General features: G+C 42.0%; 1 protein-coding gene across 1 annotated transcript in view; it reads left to right on the forward strand.

The window, feature by feature from the left end:
- Positions 1 to 615: 615 nt before the first annotated feature.
- The window catches only part of vat1 (vesicle amine transport 1), a 40586-nt gene continuing 21359 nt past the window's right edge, over positions 616 to 19842 (forward strand). The window contains exons 1-4 of the mRNA XM_072248706.1: positions 616 to 1109; positions 5095 to 5305; positions 12743 to 12913; positions 13193 to 13282. Of these exons, the coding sequence (XP_072104807.1) occupies positions 798 to 1109; positions 5095 to 5305; positions 12743 to 12913; positions 13193 to 13282 (784 nt within the window). The 5' untranslated portion in view covers positions 616 to 797. The remainder of the gene's footprint in view (positions 1110 to 5094; positions 5306 to 12742; positions 12914 to 13192; positions 13283 to 19842) is intronic.

Here is a 19842-nt window from a genome sequence, read left to right on the forward strand (position 1 = left end):
GAGTTGCCAGTGGATTCAATGGACTGATTGGCCTCTTCCTATGTCATCAAGAAGAAACAATTCTTTTAATAGTTGTTTTAATCTATGACAATGCCAGAACCCCCTCCCCTTACAGTTATCCCTGGCTATTCAGCAACATTCCTCAAATTTTGTAGCCTAAATGGACCTCTCAGCCTTGACACCACGGAACAATTTGAGCTGTCACCATTCACACAGAAAAGCAGAAGTCCACAGGTAAATCGGCTTTAATAAAACATATTTTTTTTCTCTTTAGAGAAATATTATCATATTGGTGAGCATGAACACGATTTAATAAGTCCTCATTTGAACAACACACAACATGGTCATGTGATCTCACGGAGTGACCAATGGAAATATTTTGATACGGATTGGAATTGGGGAGGAGGGTCGTTCCCTTTAAATAAATACATCAGCTCTGCTTAATTAATTGGGTATTATAATTCGCATTAAAAAAATTTTTTTCTCCGTATAATCAGTACCTTAGTTAGGCTGAAACACTTATATATAGTTGGTTAAAAATATAGAGGTGACGCGCTTTAAAAATCAAACTACTAGTTAAAGATTCAGTGACGTTCCGTGTGCACTTTAAATTTCAGCTCCATGTTGTCATTGCGGTCAATAGTATTGGTTGTACTCCTGCAATCCGGTCGCTGGGCTTGCAACAGGCGAGCTGCTCCGGTGCTCCTCTGACGATCCGTTTGCGTTTAGTGTAGTTTTTTTTTCCTTGTATTTTTTTTTATTAATTAAAGGGGCTTTAGAAAGCAATTGGGGGAAAAATGACTGGGGAAGAAGTCAATGTGGTTAAAGAGCAGCAGGAGCTTAATCAGGAAACCAAGGATCAGGAGCCAGAGATTTCCTACAAAACCATTGTGCTGACTGGTACTGGGGGTTATGATAAACTGAAGGTAGAAGTTAAGAAGGGTGCTCCAACTCTCAAATCAGGTGAAATCCTAGTCCGAGTGCAGGCTTGTGGTTTGAATTTTTCCGATTTGCTGATCAGACAGGGTACGTTCAGTAAACACACATCTCTGGGCAGTGAATGCGCTGGTGTTGTTGAAGCGATCGGGGACGATGTGACCGATAGAAAGGTAAGGGATTACTTGCAAATTATTATTTTAATATTCTGAGTAATTTAACAATTAAGTTGCTTGGGGGTGGGGGAGAGCTCAGCTGCGCTGATAGTAAAGCCACCGCCCTCGTCTCGGAGAACAACGGATCGAGGTGACTGCGGATGATTTTCCTTAAACCTAGTTACTTGTTTGCAGCCTGTGTGCCGTTTTACTTCAAAATGAAACGTAGACAAAACTTACTTTCTCTACCTTCCACCCCCCTCCCTGTATCGTCACCTGATTATGTTCCAATCAGTATATCTGCGCTAAAACCCAGCACGAAGTCTTTTATGTTTGCATTGAGCGTTTGTGTGATTAAAACGTGACAATGTGTGGTGTTTGCATTTTAAAAAGTACTCCGACCCGAGGAATTGGCTTGTACATGTTTTTTTTTAAGAAATAGCAATAGATAAGCATTACAATACTAAGTGCGCTACTCAAAGAAAGTGGAACGCCAGATGTTTTGAATAAGTTTGGAAATGATTACCACTCCCATTTCCTTTCAGTTGACTACAGGACCTATCCTCTAATTCTAGCCCGTCCCATGTTACTGCAAAGGTTTCAACATAATAGACATTTTACTTTTTTCTCTCTTGTCCCACTTTGTCACTTTTTCTTAGCTGCCTCATTATTGGCATATTTTTAATGTGGATTTTTTTTTTTTTGTCTTTGCTGCAATTTCTTTCCATGCCTGAAGTTGGAACAATTAATTTCTTTTTAGTGTTAATGTGCAATTTGATTAACTGGCAGAGGATTTAAGTGCGAAAGGGGAATTAACATGCTGCCTGCATAGGGAGGTGCCCGAGTCTAGAGCATCTCCTTGACCCCTGGCCACTCCCTACAGCAGTGCGGAGGTTTTTTCTCAGACTACGTTTCTGCCAGGAGAAATGTAATTTTTTTTCCTCTAGTTGAATTTGTGTTATTTCCAATAGTTTTCACTGGGCTTGTATGTTGGCCTTTTCCTGCTTGCTGTATGTCTATGGCTATTAATATAATTGGGGCCTTTTTTTATTATGTAGTACATCTGTATGACCAACTGCAGAAACGTGGACAGCTCAAGTTACTGAGCCCAGTGACAGGGGTCCTACATCTTAAAGGGGGTGGGGTTTGCAGTGAGATTTGAAGCAGAGCGTGGTCCAAGATTTAAGAGGAATCTTCCTTAATTTCAGATTACTGAAATCAGACCATGGAGTGGTGAGGGTAGAATTGTGTCGGGTGATGGGTTTTGGAGGAATGAATTCTTAGGGTTAAGGAACTAGAGGAGGTAAGAAGTGGGGAAAGAACTTTGTATTGGGAAATGAGCAGAGATGGCACTCACTTCCTGAACAAGACATGCTAGGATAAGGTATGTGGCTTTGACTATTAGTATTTTTGGTCCTGGAACCAGTAATTAAAACTTGCTAGCGAAAGAAATCTTTTTTTCCCCTTGTTCTTCTAGTAGAAGACATGTGGATGGCATAAAATGATGTATACAGAGCTGCTTTCTCGGTAATGAGTGGGCAAAAAAAAGTCTCCACTTATCCTCTGTTGCTCTACATTCTACAAGATCAGTTTGAGTCATCCAAGTTTTTTAAAAACAAGAACTGCTATTGTGTAATGTATGGAGGGATGTTTTTTAATGTTTTGTGCATATTTTGCTTAGACTTTACCAAGAGAAGTTGAGACACAATTGATACATTAAGCCTGAGCCATAGAGCAATTTCTACACTTTGGCCTATCACCCTACCCCTTCATGTATCTGAGTTTTGTTTCGGGGCAAAATAATCTGGGTCAGTTTAGAAAATAACTTGGGGAATTTGTCATGGATCTGTCCCCTGACCCTCTTAAACAACTCATCATTGTAGGCTTGTTACTGTGAACAGATGCTGGTATTAGATTTGGAAGAAATCTCCAGACTTGAGTGGTATAGAGTCAGTGTCATTAAAGATGGAGTTGTTTCTGAATGTGCAGTGGGTGCAGCTGCTTGGGGGAGGGGCGCTGTGCGGAAAAGAAAGAGGCTTTTCTGTTTGCATAAACACACATTTGCTGCTTCAGGATACTGAATTGTGGATGAATTTGCGTTTAGGGCAGGGTAGAAGAGAAGATGTTTTAAATTTCTATCTATAGTCCTATCTAAGACATTTGGAAGGACTATTTCATTGGTCACCACAGACTGTTGGTTTATTGCAGTAATGCCTTCAAGGGCTATGCATAAAGCAAACCTGGAATGCTATTATTGTTCCCAGTGGATCTCAATCTGTCAGATTTGAGCTTTGTAGTTCAGTACCATTGGTGAACAGTACAATGAATGTGAATTGCATTCTGTTCCCAGGTATAATTTGAACTCTTTACTAGACTCTTTGGGCAGCAAAAAGATGCTGCTACCAATAAACCTAAATTTAATTGCGCTCCCTAGGTCAGAACTGAACTCTGACTTAAAACTGGTCAGTTATCAATATCTGCTTGGATGTAGTACATAGGTTGGTTGGTTGCTATGACTGCCTGCCCAGTCTCTAATTTTGCTTCGTGGGTGATCCTCTCAGTACTTGGTCTGAACTGAAGATCATTAGCCTTGGAGTCCTGGAACACTATAGTATAGAATCTGGCCCTTCAGCCCATCTAATTCATGACCTGGTGTTCTACCTAGTCCCATCTACCTGCAGCTGGACCTTAGCCCTGCACACCACCTGTGTACCTGCCTTCTCTAAATGTTACAATTGAACCTGCATCAACTACTTCCACTGGCAGCTCATTCCACACCTGCTAAGCAAACAAGCTTCCTCTTCCAGATTCACTTTAATTATTTCACTTTAAAGCCTAAACCTGCAACCTCTAGTTTCAGTCTCACTCAACCTGAGGTGAAAAAGCCTGCAAGCATTCAACCTTTAAATACTTCACCTTTCACCTTTAAGCTATGACCTCTAGTTCGAGACTCGCCCAACCTTGGAATATGGGTGTTGCTCTTCTGTGCCGCTTTGCGGTGAAGCAATTTCCTTTAGATATTACCTCCTGGCTTTCATTTGGAAATGTATTTGAAGGCAAAATAATTCGAGCTATGAGGAAAGAACAATGACCGGATTTGGTAGAAATGGCATAGGAGCACTTGTGCTTTACACATTCTGCTTCCATGTGGGAGTGATGGATGGATGTTGCTGTAATATTTTAATAGGCATTTTGCTCATAACCCTTGTGCTGTAAATTTCTGCACTGAGACACTGTACTTTTCACTAGGATGAATCTGGCCATATGCCAAAGATGAGGAATTGGAATGGATTGTAATTATGGACTTTACAAATATTCTAATTTCCCCACTAGTTTTTTTTTAAACATCTAAATGTGCAAGGGATGGTAGCGTCATCTATTTGTTTTAAGCTACCCTACAACAGCCCCAAAAGAGTACTGTATGGAAAAGCAATTATTACGTGCTCAATCCTGATAATCATATCAGATATCAAATCACTTAATTGTGCACTTCAAGTTCAATGACATGAATCTGGAAGTGTCTATTAAGGTGACCTGTAGTATTTTTGATTTGGACCCCCTGGAAAGAAATGAAGAATATAATTGAGTTTCTGGCCCATATGCTTAAATGCCATGGATAAGCGAAGGGAGATCTATTGCCTCACTGCCCCTGGCTCAGCACCCCTTCCTCCTCCACACCACATTTTCTCAGTTGGCTGTTTCCCTGGTGTTATGTTTTGTAACTCCAAAACATGGAACGAATTGAAAGAAAAAAGCTGGGAGACGTGTCTTAATTTTTTTTTGTGAGGCACGCACATTTATGATGTCATGGCATGATGCCATATGCCATTCACATACTTTTCATGCATATAACCTGTAATAAATTATTTAAATGAACAATGCATAAACAAATTTTAGAATATTACGCAAATATTACTGAAGTATTAAATGCGCAACCCTTGGATAATTTTTTTAAGCAGCTGTTCAAGTCTAATTCCTGATTCTAGCCATTTCTTCTTCGAAGGTTGGTGACAAGGTAATTGTGCTGAATGTTGATGGAGGACTTTGGGCAGAGCTGGTGGCAACGAAGGTCATTCATACCTTCTTGATGCCTGATGGAATGAGTTTTCAAGATGCAGCTGCAATCTCTGTCAATTATATCGTTGCATACATGATGATCAATGACTATGCAAATCTGCGTCCAAATCAGAGCATTCTCATCCATATGGCAGCTGGTAAGTTTTTCTTCATCTGACTTTAGGTATATTGGATTAAATGTCATCTGAGTTCTAGAGGCTTGCAGCATGGAAATGGGCCCTTCATTGCACTGGGTCTGAATCATACACCACCCCAAATTCTACCTCTACTATGCGCTAAAGGTCAGTTACTCTACCAATCTGCACACCTTTGGAATGGGGGAGAAAACCAGAGGGTGCCCCTCCCCATCGGAAATCCACACAGTCAAAAAGAGAATATTCAGAATCTGAGGTCACTGAACCAGTGCTCAACTGCTGTGAGGTAGTAGCTCCACTAACTAAACACCACCAATTACCCTTTCTCCAACTTCAAAACAAATTCAGATATCAGTTTTGAGCCTAACTTCGAGTGAAATATCATTAAAGAAAATTCAAGTTGTTGCATTAAGAACGCTATGGCAAATTTGCTGTGACTTACACTTTGTGTGTCACTTAATAATATGTTTGATTTAATTAAAGGAAAATGTATTCCCCAGCATACCCAATTACCTTAATGTATTGGGTATGTTGCAAAATACATTTTTGTTCAAATGTGTAAGTGAGGTATTGTTGGTACTTGAACCTGATTGGATACAGAAAATGAGTTTCTCTGAAGTTTTTCTAGGTCTCATCTTCCCAAGCTGGGGCGCACAGATCCTTTGCTTAATGGTATTGGTCCATGCCATTTGTTTTTATACATAAAAAGGGTTGGGAGCCCCAGCTCCAGATGGCCTGTGCTACTTGTGACAATCAACATTGCCACACTTCAAGGGTGTGTGCTAAGCGAAGTGCTGCTCTATGCTCATGTCTTGTGTGGATGGGCACAGCTTAAGTCATCTATAAATTTGCTGGTAACATCACTTTTTAGCAGAATCCCAGATAGCAACAAAATGTATAAGAAGTGAAATTGGGAGTTCCAGTGGTGTTGCAACAAATACCTTGCACTCAATGTCAGTAAGATGAAGGGATTGATTCTGGACATCGGAAAGGGGAAGTCGAGGATGAGAAATTTCAAGTTCCTGAGTGTTAACCTCCAGAGGCCCTATTTTGGGCCAGACACATTGATGCAATCACAAAGAAGCTATAACATCAGCAGCTATGCCTCGGAGTTTCAAGTGATTTGGTATGGCAGCAAATTTCCATTGATGTACAGTGGAGAGCGTTCTGACTGGTTGCATTACTGCTCAGTATGGAGGCTTCAATGCGCAAGATCACAGGATGCATGTGGTTGTAGACTTGGCCATTTCCATTGTGGGCAAAGCCCTCCTTGCCATCAAGGACCTTTTCAAGACGTGCCTCAGATAGATGGCATGTGCTCTTCCTACCATAGGGAAGGAGGTGCAGGAACCTGAAGACCCATAATCAACATTTTAGGAATGGTTTCATCCCCTCTGTCAGACTTCTGATCATCATCTCAACTATTTACTTATTTTGTAACTTGTCATTTTTGTTTTGCACTGCTACAAATGAACAAGCTTCATGACACCAGTGACAATAAATCTGCTCATTATGTATTGTGGTTATTGGTCTAGCACTTAATTTTTAAGTAGTATCTTCTATATTGAATTTCCTTTCAGACTGTGGCATTTCTATAGCATTTCAAACGTAATTGCTTTCGCAAGCCTGATATCACAGCCAGTTTGTGTAATCGGGTGCTTTGGACAGCAATGTGATGTTTTGGTGTAATCTTTACGAAAAGGACTTGGCAAGGATGACTAAGTTTAGCTTTGAATATTGACATTAGTTCTGTTGAAATGTCCTAAGCTTGAATTTGCATTTTTTGAAAAATGTCAGCTTGCAATATACGACATGGCATAATTCAACTAAAATCAGGACAAGGGAGCATATCACTCCTGTCCTAGCTACTCTGCATGAGCTTCCTGTATCTTTTGGACTTGATTTAAATTGTTTTTGAAGTTCTTAATGGTCTTGGACTGGAGCACATCACAGATTTGCTCTTGTTTTATAATTCTGCTTGAGCTCTTGGGTCTTCTACCGTAGGTCTCTTGAATTTAAATTTGATCTATTTCACTCAAAATATAACTGGTAGGTCAGCTTTTTTTTGAACTACACTCCTAAACTGGAATTCAGTACCTAAACTGTAAGTGATATAGACTTAGTCGGCACTTTTAAATGCTGCCTCAAAACCTACTTATTTAGCCTACATCTCAGTTTAGACACTAGTCTGCACTTCCTCCCACTTGTGAAGACTCTCGCAATTTGTACATCTCAGCTCTGACTGTCCACACAGGTTGAGAGAGCTTTTCTATTTCCTTGTTTCCTTCCCTCTACCACAGCTAAGATGCCCTTGACTACCTACTTCCCACACACGCTCTTCCACTGGACAAAGGATGGTTCCCCTGGATCTTCCCTTTGCATTCATTACATGATGTTTTGTAATGTGTCTGGAAGGTGGCAGAATATCTTTCATTTCAATATTCTAAAGGGAGCAAGGCCTTCCCCCATTTCACGGCCCTCACTTTCACCTCCACCAATCAGTCCCCTTCCCACAGCGCTTTCATTTAATCACAGGAAATTAACACCTCCAATATTGTACCTTTTCCACCATCCATGAGTCTAAATGCCCTCTGAAGCAGTAATGCGCTCCAGTGAATTTGTGCCTGTGCCCCCAATGTTAGAGAAAATGTATGATTGATTTGCTGAGCACCTTCCTTCAACATGTTTAAGGTCCTATTTTCCATTTGTCTATAAATCTTCAATCTACTCCCCACCTTGGCCTATCTGTCCATGGTCTGTGCTGTTTTGAAACTGAACATGCACACAATGAACAACACTTCATTGTTTCTAGACACACTGCAGTATTTGGGACAAGATCAAAACCAACAACTGTTCATTAACTAGTGTTTTCTTTTTGTAGCTGAAGAGAACGTTGGCTGATAAAATTATCTAAAGCCAACCGGAATACTCTGCCTTTTATGAACACGTACTACAGCCTGCTCATGCTAATAGCACAAGATAGGCCCATCTTCTAGTCGAGCCAAATTTTGCCACTGATCCAAACTGGTTGTCCACCATTTGTAGTCCATGGCTCGGTTGAAGTTGTCAATTTACATTTTCCAATTTAATCTGCCTTCCCACATGTCTTTGGGATGGGGAGAAAATGGGAGTATCCAGAGAAAACTGCTAACATGTGTAACATGTAAGCTTCAAATAGATGGTGCCAGAGGTGAATGGACTTGGCCTACTGAAGGAGGTAGGAGCTCCACTAGCTCTTCCAGCTATCAGTTGACTATACATGGGCTAAGTGCATTTTGGCCTTGCCAACAATTGTACTGCTGCTATATAGAGCCCCATCCCACCCGCCCCCGATCTGGAGCTTGCTCCAAGTCTGAGGTCAATAAGGAGCACAAATGGTTTACTCTCGGTTCTTAATGGTAGCTCAAAGGACGTGGGAGAAATGCCTGGGGTTTAATCCCTGGACAAAGATTGGGGGGTGGAAAATCTTGAGTTGAATTTCCTAACTAAGTAGGATGGTTGGCAGTCCTCCTGTAATGTTTCTGGTGAAAATTCCCAAAGGTCTCCTTTGGGTGAAGGGTGCATTACAGACTCGGTATAAAAGCCAAAAAAAAAAAATCTCGTTATCACACTGAATTATGCAGATACTGGAAATCCAGAATAAGATGAAGGAACTTAGCAGGACAGGCAGCATCTATGGAAAGGAATAAACAAAGCCTTTGGTCCCAGCTTCAACCTCACCCCCCCCCCCCCCCCCCCCCCGTATTGGGAAGGGTGAAATTTCTAATTGAGCTCATTCTGTCCCTGGATTCTTGAGCTGGATGCACAGCATCAATAAGATGAGCCTTTACATCCAACCAATGACCAGGCACATGGGTACTATAGGCAAGGAATCTGATTTAGTGTGTTGCCTGGGGGACACTCATTTTTGTTGAAACACTTGCCTCTGTCCATGAGATTGCTGGTGTTTGATAATACAGAAGATACTCAGTTGCATTATGAATTGCCCCTTTGTCCTTGGAATGACTGCATTAAGTGAAGAAATTGGGAGATAGAACCAGGTTAAAATATGTGGTGGAGGACGAGTTTGAAATGCATGAATATCAAATGGAAACTATGACATAATTATTTTACAGCTGCCAAACTATTTTATCTTTTTTTAAAAAAAAAAACAACCACGAATAGTGTGGAGTCTTAAATGCTATTCCATCTTGATCTAGATTTGTTTATTCGTCTCTGAAAAGTTGGAAAATTCTTTATCCAGTTCCCCTGGAGGAGCAAGTCATTAAGCAGAGTAGTAATTGGATAGGTGTTTTGTATGTGGAACTGCATAAACCAAGATGACAACTTGAACGAGAAACTGGAGTCTTCAGAACCAATTTAAATTTTGGTGTGGTGATAGTTGTCATGATGAATTAATGGTGCTTTGATTTCAAAAACATTCTTGGTCGTAAGCCACTTGTTTTCCCAACTCGATGTTTGCTTCAAGAAACTGTTCAAAGCTGCATCAAAGAATTCCTGTGGAATTAAAGGAGTAACTCAAGTCTAGCAAGTCTTTGCAAAAGCGCAATATTATTGCCAGTGTTTTGGATTGATAGTAGAATGATTAGCATTTGCTTAGCTTTTTTGCAAAACAACATTGGCCTGGGAACTCTTTAGAGATGAGTGGGAAGGGGTGGAATTGGACAGCATTATTAGTACAGTCCTGATTTGGGTTCCCTGTTGACTTTTGGATGGAAAAATTAAACCAAGCCCATCTGCTTTTGAGTGAGCACTGTAGGTCCCAGCCCCAGAGCAGGGGAATTAATTCATAGAGACATGGTCAAAATTCATCCTTCTCAAGGCATTACTAAGACAGATCTTTTAGTCATTATCATGTTACTGTTGTAGAGAATGTGCAAATGCAAGTGTCCGCAATATTGAACAAACATTGGGAGCACTATTTTTTTGCTGTTAAGGGCTTTGAGGCTTTAAAATATTTCTGGCAAAGTACAATGTAACAGCTGCTGATTATCACTATATCTCCTTGCAAATGCTTAAAAGTAATCAGTTGACATTGGATGGATACACACTTAACTTTCGTTGAGCCTTCTTTTGAAGGAGTTTTGGGTCCAGTGGGGATTGTGAACTGTTCATTCCCTTTTGAATGGGGAATGAGAGAATTGACTTGCCAGTTGTGTGATATTTTCTGAAATGTTTGAGTAGGTTGATCAAAATTTTGCTTAAGGATTTGTTTAAAACCAGATTGCACTGCCCCTGAGAAATGCTGTCTCATTCTGCCCTGCAGAGCTGATGTACGGTTAGAATGACAATAAAGTTTTTTGAATCTTGAATCTAATGTTGCTTGTATTTTGCCAGTACTCAAAGTAAATCTGGTACAGCTTTTATATGAATCCTGTTCCAGCAGTGCTATTGAACCCAAGTTGATGGCTGGTCCCCTCCTTCCCTTGCTTTCATGCTCCACTTCTCTCTCCTATAGGCCATAAGACGTAGGAGGAGAATTAGGCTAATCAGCCCATCAAGTCTGTTCTGCTATTGAAGCATGGCTGACTTATTATCCATCTTGACTCTATTCTCCTGCCTTCTCCCTGTAACCTATGATGCCCTTACTAATCAAGAACCTATCAACCTCTGCTTTAAATGTACTTGATGACTTAGCCTACACCTTTCCCATGCTGTTGCTTGCAAGGATGACATTCACCCTTCTCAGTTCCTCCACATCTGCTCTTATGATGAAGCCTTCCGCTCCAGGGCATCAGAACTGTCCTCTTTTACTCCACCTCCCTCCCCTTGCTGTCAATGGAGTCCTTGCTGCATTCCCAGGCATAGCAGGGATAGAGATTCCCCCAATTGTCCCCTATTGCCCCACCAGCCTATGCATCCAAAGCATTATTTTCTACAACTTCCAGCATCTCCAATGGGATCTCACCACCAGATGCAATCGGCCCCTTCCCTGTTTTCCACAAGGAACATCTGACTCTCTTGTCCACTCATCCTTCCCATGTTACCTTTCCTGACACTTGTTCAGATTCCTATCTTCAGCTTTTTATCACACCCACCAACAACCTCCCAAGTGCTTGCATCATTTCCACTTGCCTCCCTCTCTCATCTGTCCATTGTCTCACCCTTCTTCCCATCCGCACCTTTTATATTGGCTATCTCCTCTATTGCAATTCGGGTGAAGGATCTCAACCCAAAACATCAGCACTATTTTCTTTTGCGGATGCTGCCTGATCTGTTGGGTTCTTCCAGCTTGTTTGTGTTGCTGGATGACCTCAATAGCTCAGGTAGCATCTGTGGAGGGAAAGGACAGTTGCAATTTTCAGGTTGAGACCTTTCTGGACTTTAAAAATAAAAGGAAGAAGTAACAAGTCACTTGTCTCTATGGATCGTGAGTACTTGAGCCTCACACAGATCATGTAGGCCAAAATATCAAAAGTCATATAGCACTACAGCATAGAAATGGGCCCTTTAGTCTGTGCCCACCTGGTCTTCTGCTTAGTCCTGCCTTCCCATCTACCCATCTCCATACATCTCTCATCCATGCACCTATTCAAACTTCACTTAAATGTTACAATTGACCTTGCAACTGAAACTTCCATTGGCAGCTTGTTCAACACTTGTACTACCCTCTGAATGAAGAAGTTCCCCCTCTGATTTCCCTTGAATATTTCATCTTTCAACCTAAGCCTATAACCTCTAGTTCTAGCCTCACCCAACCTCTGGTAAGAAAGGCCTGCAAGCATTCACCCCGTCTACATGTATGCCTCATAATTTAGCATGCCTCTAAGATCTCCCCTAATTTTCCTGTACTCCAGGGAATAAAATGCTAACCTATTCAACATCTTCCTATACCTGAGATCCACTAGTCCCAGCAACAGCCTTGTAAACTTTCTCTGTACTCTTTCAAACTTATCACTTTTCTGTACTCCAAATTTGGCCTCTATGTCCTATACAACATCCCAACTCCTGTACTCAGTGCCCTGATTTATGCAAGATAATGTGCCAAAGGCTCTCTTGTGTCCTTTTGGGTACAGATCTTGTGGGTTTCAACTTCCTATAGCTGAGCAGATCCCACCTAACTGAAACGCTAAACCATTGAAGAAAAAGCATTCTTCAACACTCCTACTTCCACCCTCATCCCACCAACAATATCCTGCTTCCATGAGATTCCAACAATACTTATCTAGGATCATTTAGAATATCTACATCTATTATGGAAGAATTGCAATTAGAGAATTATTGTTTGAATCAGTTCTTGTATACTGCTTGCCTTGTTAAATTGTGCTTTAAAGACATGCTGGGCAAAATCCATTGTACCTTCAGAGCTTCCATTGGACAGTTCTGACTGCTATCTCCTGACTATTAGCCTGAGTAAAATGTTGATGTGGGTTTAATAGATGTCTTTTGAACTGTATTAATCAGTTTTTGATATTGATCATTTTGTATTGCTCATTGTAGGTGGTGTAGGGATTGCTGCAACACAGCTATCGAAGCTAGTTAAAGATGTGACAATTTTTGGTACTGCCTCCACCTCTAAACATGAAACTATCAAAGAAAATGGTGTGACTCACCCAATTGATTACATCACCATGGATTATGCTGAAGAAGTTCGCAAGATTTCCCCCAAAGGTAATGGGGTAGCAAGTGAGATTAATTGTTTAATTTAGAAGCTGACCTGTAGACTACTTAGAATGTTAATAGTGCCACCAGCAAAGGCATTAAACAGTAGATGAATGGTTATCTGAACAACAATTGTTTTATTTGCACTTAGTTTTGGTATTCTCATTTTTTGTATGTCACTGGCTTCTATCATCAGCTGAATTTCTGCAAATTTGAGTCAAACTTTTTGTAATATTAGAATTGTTACACCATAACTACTGAGATTACAGTGCTTTACTTTCTTCAAAGGTATTGACATTGTCCTGGATCCACTGGGAGGAGCCGACAATGCTAAAGGCTTTGGTTTGCTCAAACCATTGGGAAAACTTGTCATATATGGTAAGTTGCATTGCTGTAGTCACTAATCTAAAGTTTAAAGTACATTTGTTATCAAAGTATGTGTATCATGTTCAAACTTTGTCGTCTTGCCAGTAGACACAGAACAAAGAATTCAGTTTGGCGGGGGGTGGGGGGCGGGAGGAGAGGAAACAAATTGTTAACAGTGGTATGTCCAATATGTGATACAAGAGGCAATTAATTTAAAAAATAAATAAATAAATACAAATGAACCAGAGTCCTGGAAAGTTAACTTCACAGCCGTGGACCCGAGTCCAGGAGCCGGATGGCTGCAGGTCACAGCTGTGGAGCCAGGTTCAGCACTGAGGTGTGTAAAGCCTAACAGAGTAGTGAGCTGAACACCGGCTCGTCCCCTGCCTTCCGTCTTGAGACCTTGGTCTGTTTAATCTGGCTCAGCCCTCGACTCGGCTAAACATCGGTTTAATGTCTGCTCACGGGCCTGGGCCCAGGCCCAGCTGCTTCAATCTGGCCTCAAGTCTGCTCCAGCAAAGGCCTCCATGGGCGGAGCTACACCCTCAAGAGTCCAGTTCAATAAGTATTTCAGGATAGCGCAAAAACACCAGGTCGTGCATGTTGTGTTCTGTAACTCCAAAACATTAAAACTAATTGCAAGAAAAAGATGGGAGCCCAAGAGAATGGGCTTTGTCTCTTTTACTTTAAGTGAGTTGTGCACCTATCATGTGGTAGTGTCATGACATGCAATTTGCATATAGCACTGCAAAAGTCTGAGATACACATAGCAAGGTCATTTGATTCTAAACAATTGGTTTATTGATCATTACAGAATGTCTGCTGCTCCCTTCCCACTCTCCCTGCTCCCTTCCCACTCTCCCTGCTCCCTTCCCACTCTCCCTGCTCCCTTCCCACTCTCCCTGCTCCCTTCCCACTCTCAGTCCCCAATAGAAACCCATATCAGAATCAGTTTATCATCACTCACATGTAATGAAATTTGTTTTGTTTATATGGTAACAGTGCAGTACATAAGTTTTACTGTTCAGAAGTCTTGGGCTCCCTAACTATGTGCCTAAGACTTTTGCACAGTAGGGTAACCCATAATGAATTACTTAAATAATGCTTGATCAGCATATTTACAATATTCAAATATTAAATACACAACAATGCAGGTGATTCAAATGCATACCTTGGTGGCAAATTACAGGCTGCAGATTGCAGTGATTATAGTCCTAGGAAAAATATTGTAGAATTGTTAGTTGTTTCCTGCCTTCGTAAGAATCTTAGGATACCGAATTGATAGAATTACTTTAGCTACTACACATAGCAAGATCTCAGTGTCCCATTGCAGCACACTTTCTGTGGTTCTACAACCCTGACAACTTGAATGTATTGCTTATTCTTATCATTGTAAGAAACAAAAGTGATCATCTCAAGCCATTTCTAGATCGTTCGATGTCATTTCCAGTACACAAGTGTAAAGGAGAATGATTCTCAGATTCATTCAGAGCAGCACAAAAAATGAAGATGACAATAATAAAAAAAACCTGCAATAAATAAGATGGCTTGTATATATTGTATGTTCATAAAGTGGCCCTAGGCATGGCAGTGTCTATAGATAAGGTGACTGACAGGAAATGATAAAGTAGGGGTGTAGAGGGGTTTGTTACTGGGTGCAGGTGTTGATCAGCCTTGCTGCTTGGGGAAAATAACTTCTTGAGTCTGGTGTGGAGGATGCTATGTAGCCTCCTCCCTGATGTGAGTGAGACAAGCAGTCTATGAGCAGGGTGGGTGGGATCCTTCATGATGTTACTAGGCCTTTGTGTCCTTGATGTCTGATTGGGTGGTCAAAACTGCCCAGCACATGTAGAGTCTTCCTGTCCATCGTTTCTGTACCCTGTAGTGATGCAGCTTGTCAGGGTGCTCTCTGTGCATATGTGGAGTGAAGGGAGTATATACGTGGATGTGCATAGTCCAGCTTGCTTCAGACTCCTCAGAAAGGGGTGTTGAGCTTTCCTGATTGTCCCAGAACATATTCCACACAATGAGAGGTTTGAGATGTGCATTCCTGGGGGTTTGAAACTGCTTACAGTTTCCTCTGTACCGCTGATGTGAAAAGGGGTGCGAGTTCTCCTGAAGTCGTTAACAATCTCCTTCAAATCTCTGACTAACTCTTCCTTCAGTTAGTCCTGATGAAGGGTCCTGGCCTGAAACGTCGACTGTACCTCTTCCTAGAGATGCTACCTGGCCTGCTGCGTTCACCAGCAACTTTGTGTGTTGCAACAATCTCCTTTGTCTTGTTGACATTGAGGAAGGGGTTATTTGCCTGGCACAAGCTTCGAGCTCTTCCACTTCCCCTCAGGCTGTCTCACTGTTGTTGTTGAGCCCCAACGCTGTTGTATCATCGGAGAGGGAGGAGCAGTCATGTATCCTGACTGAAGTCTGATTAGGAAGTCCGACACCCAGTTGGACAGTATTGTATTTAGACTGAGGAATAAGAGCTTGTTCACTCAGGTCTGTGGGGCGATAGTGTTGTGTCGACTGAAATCCAGAAATGGCATTCTGACACAAATGTTGGGACTTTGGTATTCTCCTGCTATGGTAAGTGGCCAGGTCCCTGGGGCAACAGATTGAAGTTCTTAAGAAGTTTGACTCTTGTTTTATGTGGGGGTGGAGGTCAGAGGAGATGCTTCTGGTTCCTGGAATTGGGCTTGGGACTTGAAGTTTACATTGTTTGGAGTGGTGGAATGTAGTTGAAACTGCAGACAGTGAGTTTCCTGAATGTAAACATGAGGAATTCTGCAGATGCTGGAAATTCAAGCAACACACATCAAAGTTGCTGGTGAACGCAGCAGGCCAGGCAACATCTCTAGGAAGAGGTACAGTCGATGTTTCGGGCCGAGACCCTTCGTCAGGACTAACTGAAGGAAGAGCTAGTCAGAGATTTGAAAGGGGGAGGGGGAGATCCAAAATGATAGAAGACAGGAGGGGGAGGGATGGAGTCAAGAGCTGGACAGGTGATTGGCAAAGGGGATATGAGAGGGTCATGGGACAGGAGGCCCAGGGAGAAAGATGGGGTTTGGGGGGGGGGGGGAACCCATAGGATGGGCAAGGGGTATAGTCAGAGGGACAGAGGGAGAAAAAGGAGAGAAGGAATGTGTATATAAATAAATAACGGATGGGGTACGAGGGGGAGGTGGGGCATTAATGGAAGATGGAGAAGTCAATGTTCATGCCATCAGGTTGGAGGCTACTCAGACGGAATATAAGGTGTTGTTCCTCCAACCTGAGTGTGGCTTCATCTTTACAGTAGAGGAGGCCGTGGATAGACATATCAGAATGGGATGTGGAATTAAAATGTGTGGCCACTGGGAGATCCTGCTTTCTCTGGCGGACAGAGCGTAGGTGTTCAGCGAAACGATCTCCCAGTCTGCGTCGGGTCTGGCCAATATATACAAGGCCACATCAGGAGCACTGGACGCAGTATATCATCCCAGCTGACTCACAGGTGAAGTGTCGCCTCACCTGGAAGGACTGTCTGGGGCCCTGAATGGTGGTAAGGGAGGAAGTGTAAGGGCATGTGTAGCACTTGTTCCGCTCAATGATAAGTGCTAGGAGGGAGCTCAGTGGGGAGGGATTGGGGGGGGGGGGGGGGGGAACAAATGGACAAGGGAGTCACGTAGGGAGCAATCCCTGTGGGGAAAACTTCCGCTAATGCCTCACCTCCCCCTCGTACCCCATCTGTTATTTATTTATATACACACATTCCTTCTCTCCCTTTTCTCCCTCTGTCCCTCTGACTATACACCTTGCCATCCTCTGGGTTTCCCCCCCCTCTTCTCCCTGGGCCTCCTGTCCCATGATCCTCTCCTATCCCTTTTGCCAATCAACCCTCCCCCTCCCCCTCCCCCTCCCGAAGGGTCTTGGCCTGAAACGTTGACTGTACCTCTTCCTAGAGATGCCGCCTGGCCTGCTGCGTTCACCAGCAACTTTGTGTGTTTCCTGAATGTATTGGGTTTTCAGTGGGCATAGAACACCTTTTGGTCACTGCGTTTACTTGCTATTTCAAGCAAGGTACTATAGTTTATAAATGCTGTGTCTTGTTATTACAGCAAAGCAGTAACTGGGTCACTATTGCCTAATGTACTTCCTGTAGACTGTATGTACCACATGGGGTTTTCTCTGGGTACTGCAGTTTTCTCCCCCAGTCCAAAGGCGTACCAGTTGGTTAATCGGTCATTTTAGACTGTCCCATGATTAGGCTAGGGCTAAATTGAGGGTTGCTGGGTGGTGTAGCTCAAAGGGCCAGAAGGGCCTATTCCACTCTGTATCTCATAAATAAAACTTCTCATTACAGAATATAGACACCCAGTTTAAAACTATAGACGTAGCATGTGTCTACTTTAATACTGATGTATCTTCCAACAAAGCATCCACAAATTGATACTTTTTAAATTAGATTTTAGATTAGAGAAAGTGTTCATTTTCATAAGTGTTTTACTATTCCTTTCTTGTGTAGATTTGGTACTTCTAGTTTCTAACCTAAATCTGACCTCCCTTCTGAGCAGATATACATCTGAGCATGGGACTGGGGGGCGGTGGGGTTAAAGTCTTGTGCTATAAAGGAAACAGCACAGGTCAGGACCCTCTGGAAAATAGGAGGCTGAGGGTAGTTTTATAAAGTCATGAGATGTGGATAAGATTCAAAATGCAGATTTATCACATGCACATCAAAATATGCAGTGAAATGCATTTTGTCAACAACCAATGTGTCGTCACATGTTCTGGCACCAACATAGATGAATGGTGCAGTTCGTTCGTTCTTCTCTCTTCCCCCAACATACAGGGGAATCTTGTGTGTATGTGTGTGTGTATATATATATATATATGTATATGTGTGTATGTATGTGTATGTGTATATATATATATATATATATATATATATATATATATATATATAAAATATAGATTTAAGGTGAGGGGTGGGGGAGTTTTAAAATAGACAAGGGGTATTTCTTTTTTCAGAAAGATGGTGGATATGAAACAAACAGCCAGAGGAAGTGGCAATGCAATTAGATGAGTACATGAATAGGAAAAGTTTTGAGAAATGTAGATCTAGAACAGGGGTTCCTGACCTGGGGTTTACAGTCCCCCTTGGTTAATGGGAAGCCCTGGTCTAGAAGTAGACTACCTGTTCTCCATAGATGTACTGTATAACTTTCCCTAAGACAAAGATGCCAGGGGGAATGAGACTTGCCTGATCTACCAATCAGTAAGATCATGGATGATTGTTTGTGTTTTAAACATTGATATTGCTCTCCTGTCTCTAGCCACCCCTCCCCCATATCTCTTGATTCTCTTTGTATCAAAAATTGTCTTGATGACCTGAGCTTCCACAACTGCCTTGTATAATAGAATTTAAATCTTGTTTCCCTCTAGGTGATGAAGTTACTTATCTGTCCTCACTAGCTGCCTTTTTAAGGCAATATCCTCACCTGCTGCTGTTCAACACTCTAGCTGGGAGAAACAATAATTCCATATCTGGGCATGAAGAATTTTGTGGGTTGTAATAGGGTGTCATCCTGCTCTTCTGAACTTCAGATACAAGCCTAGCCTAATCAACCTTTCTCAGACAAGCTGCCCATTCCAGGCATTGCCTCTGAACAGTTTCCCTAAATGAGACCAAGATTGTACAGTACAGCAGATGTGATCAGTCAAGCTCTACATAAGTATAATCTCACTATGTATTCAATTCCCTTCAGAAAAATGTTAGCTACTTCATTTTCTTGTGGCAGCAAGTTCTGCCTATTGAGTCTGTTTTGTAGCAGGCAATTAACCCAAACTGCATGTTTGGGGAAAATGTCATTGATCCTGACTCCAAATTCATTGTTTTGCTGTCCATGTCAATCAGGGTTTCCATCTGAGATGGTCTCATTTGGCTCATATCCCTCTGGTCTAAACACTTCTTAAGTGTCTACTGTGCCTGTCTTAACATTTTCTCTGGCAGCTTATTCCATATACTGATCACACTGTAGGGAAAAAGTTGCCCCAGGTGTTCCCATAAAATCTTCAACTTCTCTTCCCCGACCGCCACTACTTTAAACACGTGCCCTCTAGTTCTTTTCCCCAATCCTAGTGTTTGTATCATCAAGTTAACTTCTAATTATTGTAGATGGGAGTTGGGGAGGAACCCTGGATTTCTAGATTGGTCCACTTAATTAAAAGAAGTGAACATTTCTGGTCCGTCTTTATTGTTGTGCACAAGGCCACTAATATATTTGCTACCATCAGGGCTGTTGAGTCGGTAACAGAATGTAGTCACAATAATAATGAAAAACACTCTGTCAGGGTTCGACTTGGAAGATGGAGTATTCTCATTTGCTGTTGTACTTTGTGATGTAGCCGGTGCCGTAGAGGCCACAGTCTAACTAGAGGTTAGGAGCCATTCATCCTAACTGACATTCTTTCCTCGGCTCTGAATTCACCATTACAAAAGGTCTGTTCCTGTTTGCTTAACACTTGGCTGCCGGAACTGTTCTGTATAACTGAGCAGGATTTCCTAAAGCAGCATATTTTTGAAGGGGAATACA

The sequence above is a fragment of the Mobula birostris genome, chromosome X, assembly GCF_030028105.1.
Source record: "Mobula birostris isolate sMobBir1 chromosome X, sMobBir1.hap1, whole genome shotgun sequence".
Lineage (NCBI taxonomy): Eukaryota > Metazoa > Chordata > Chondrichthyes > Myliobatiformes > Myliobatidae > Mobula > Mobula birostris.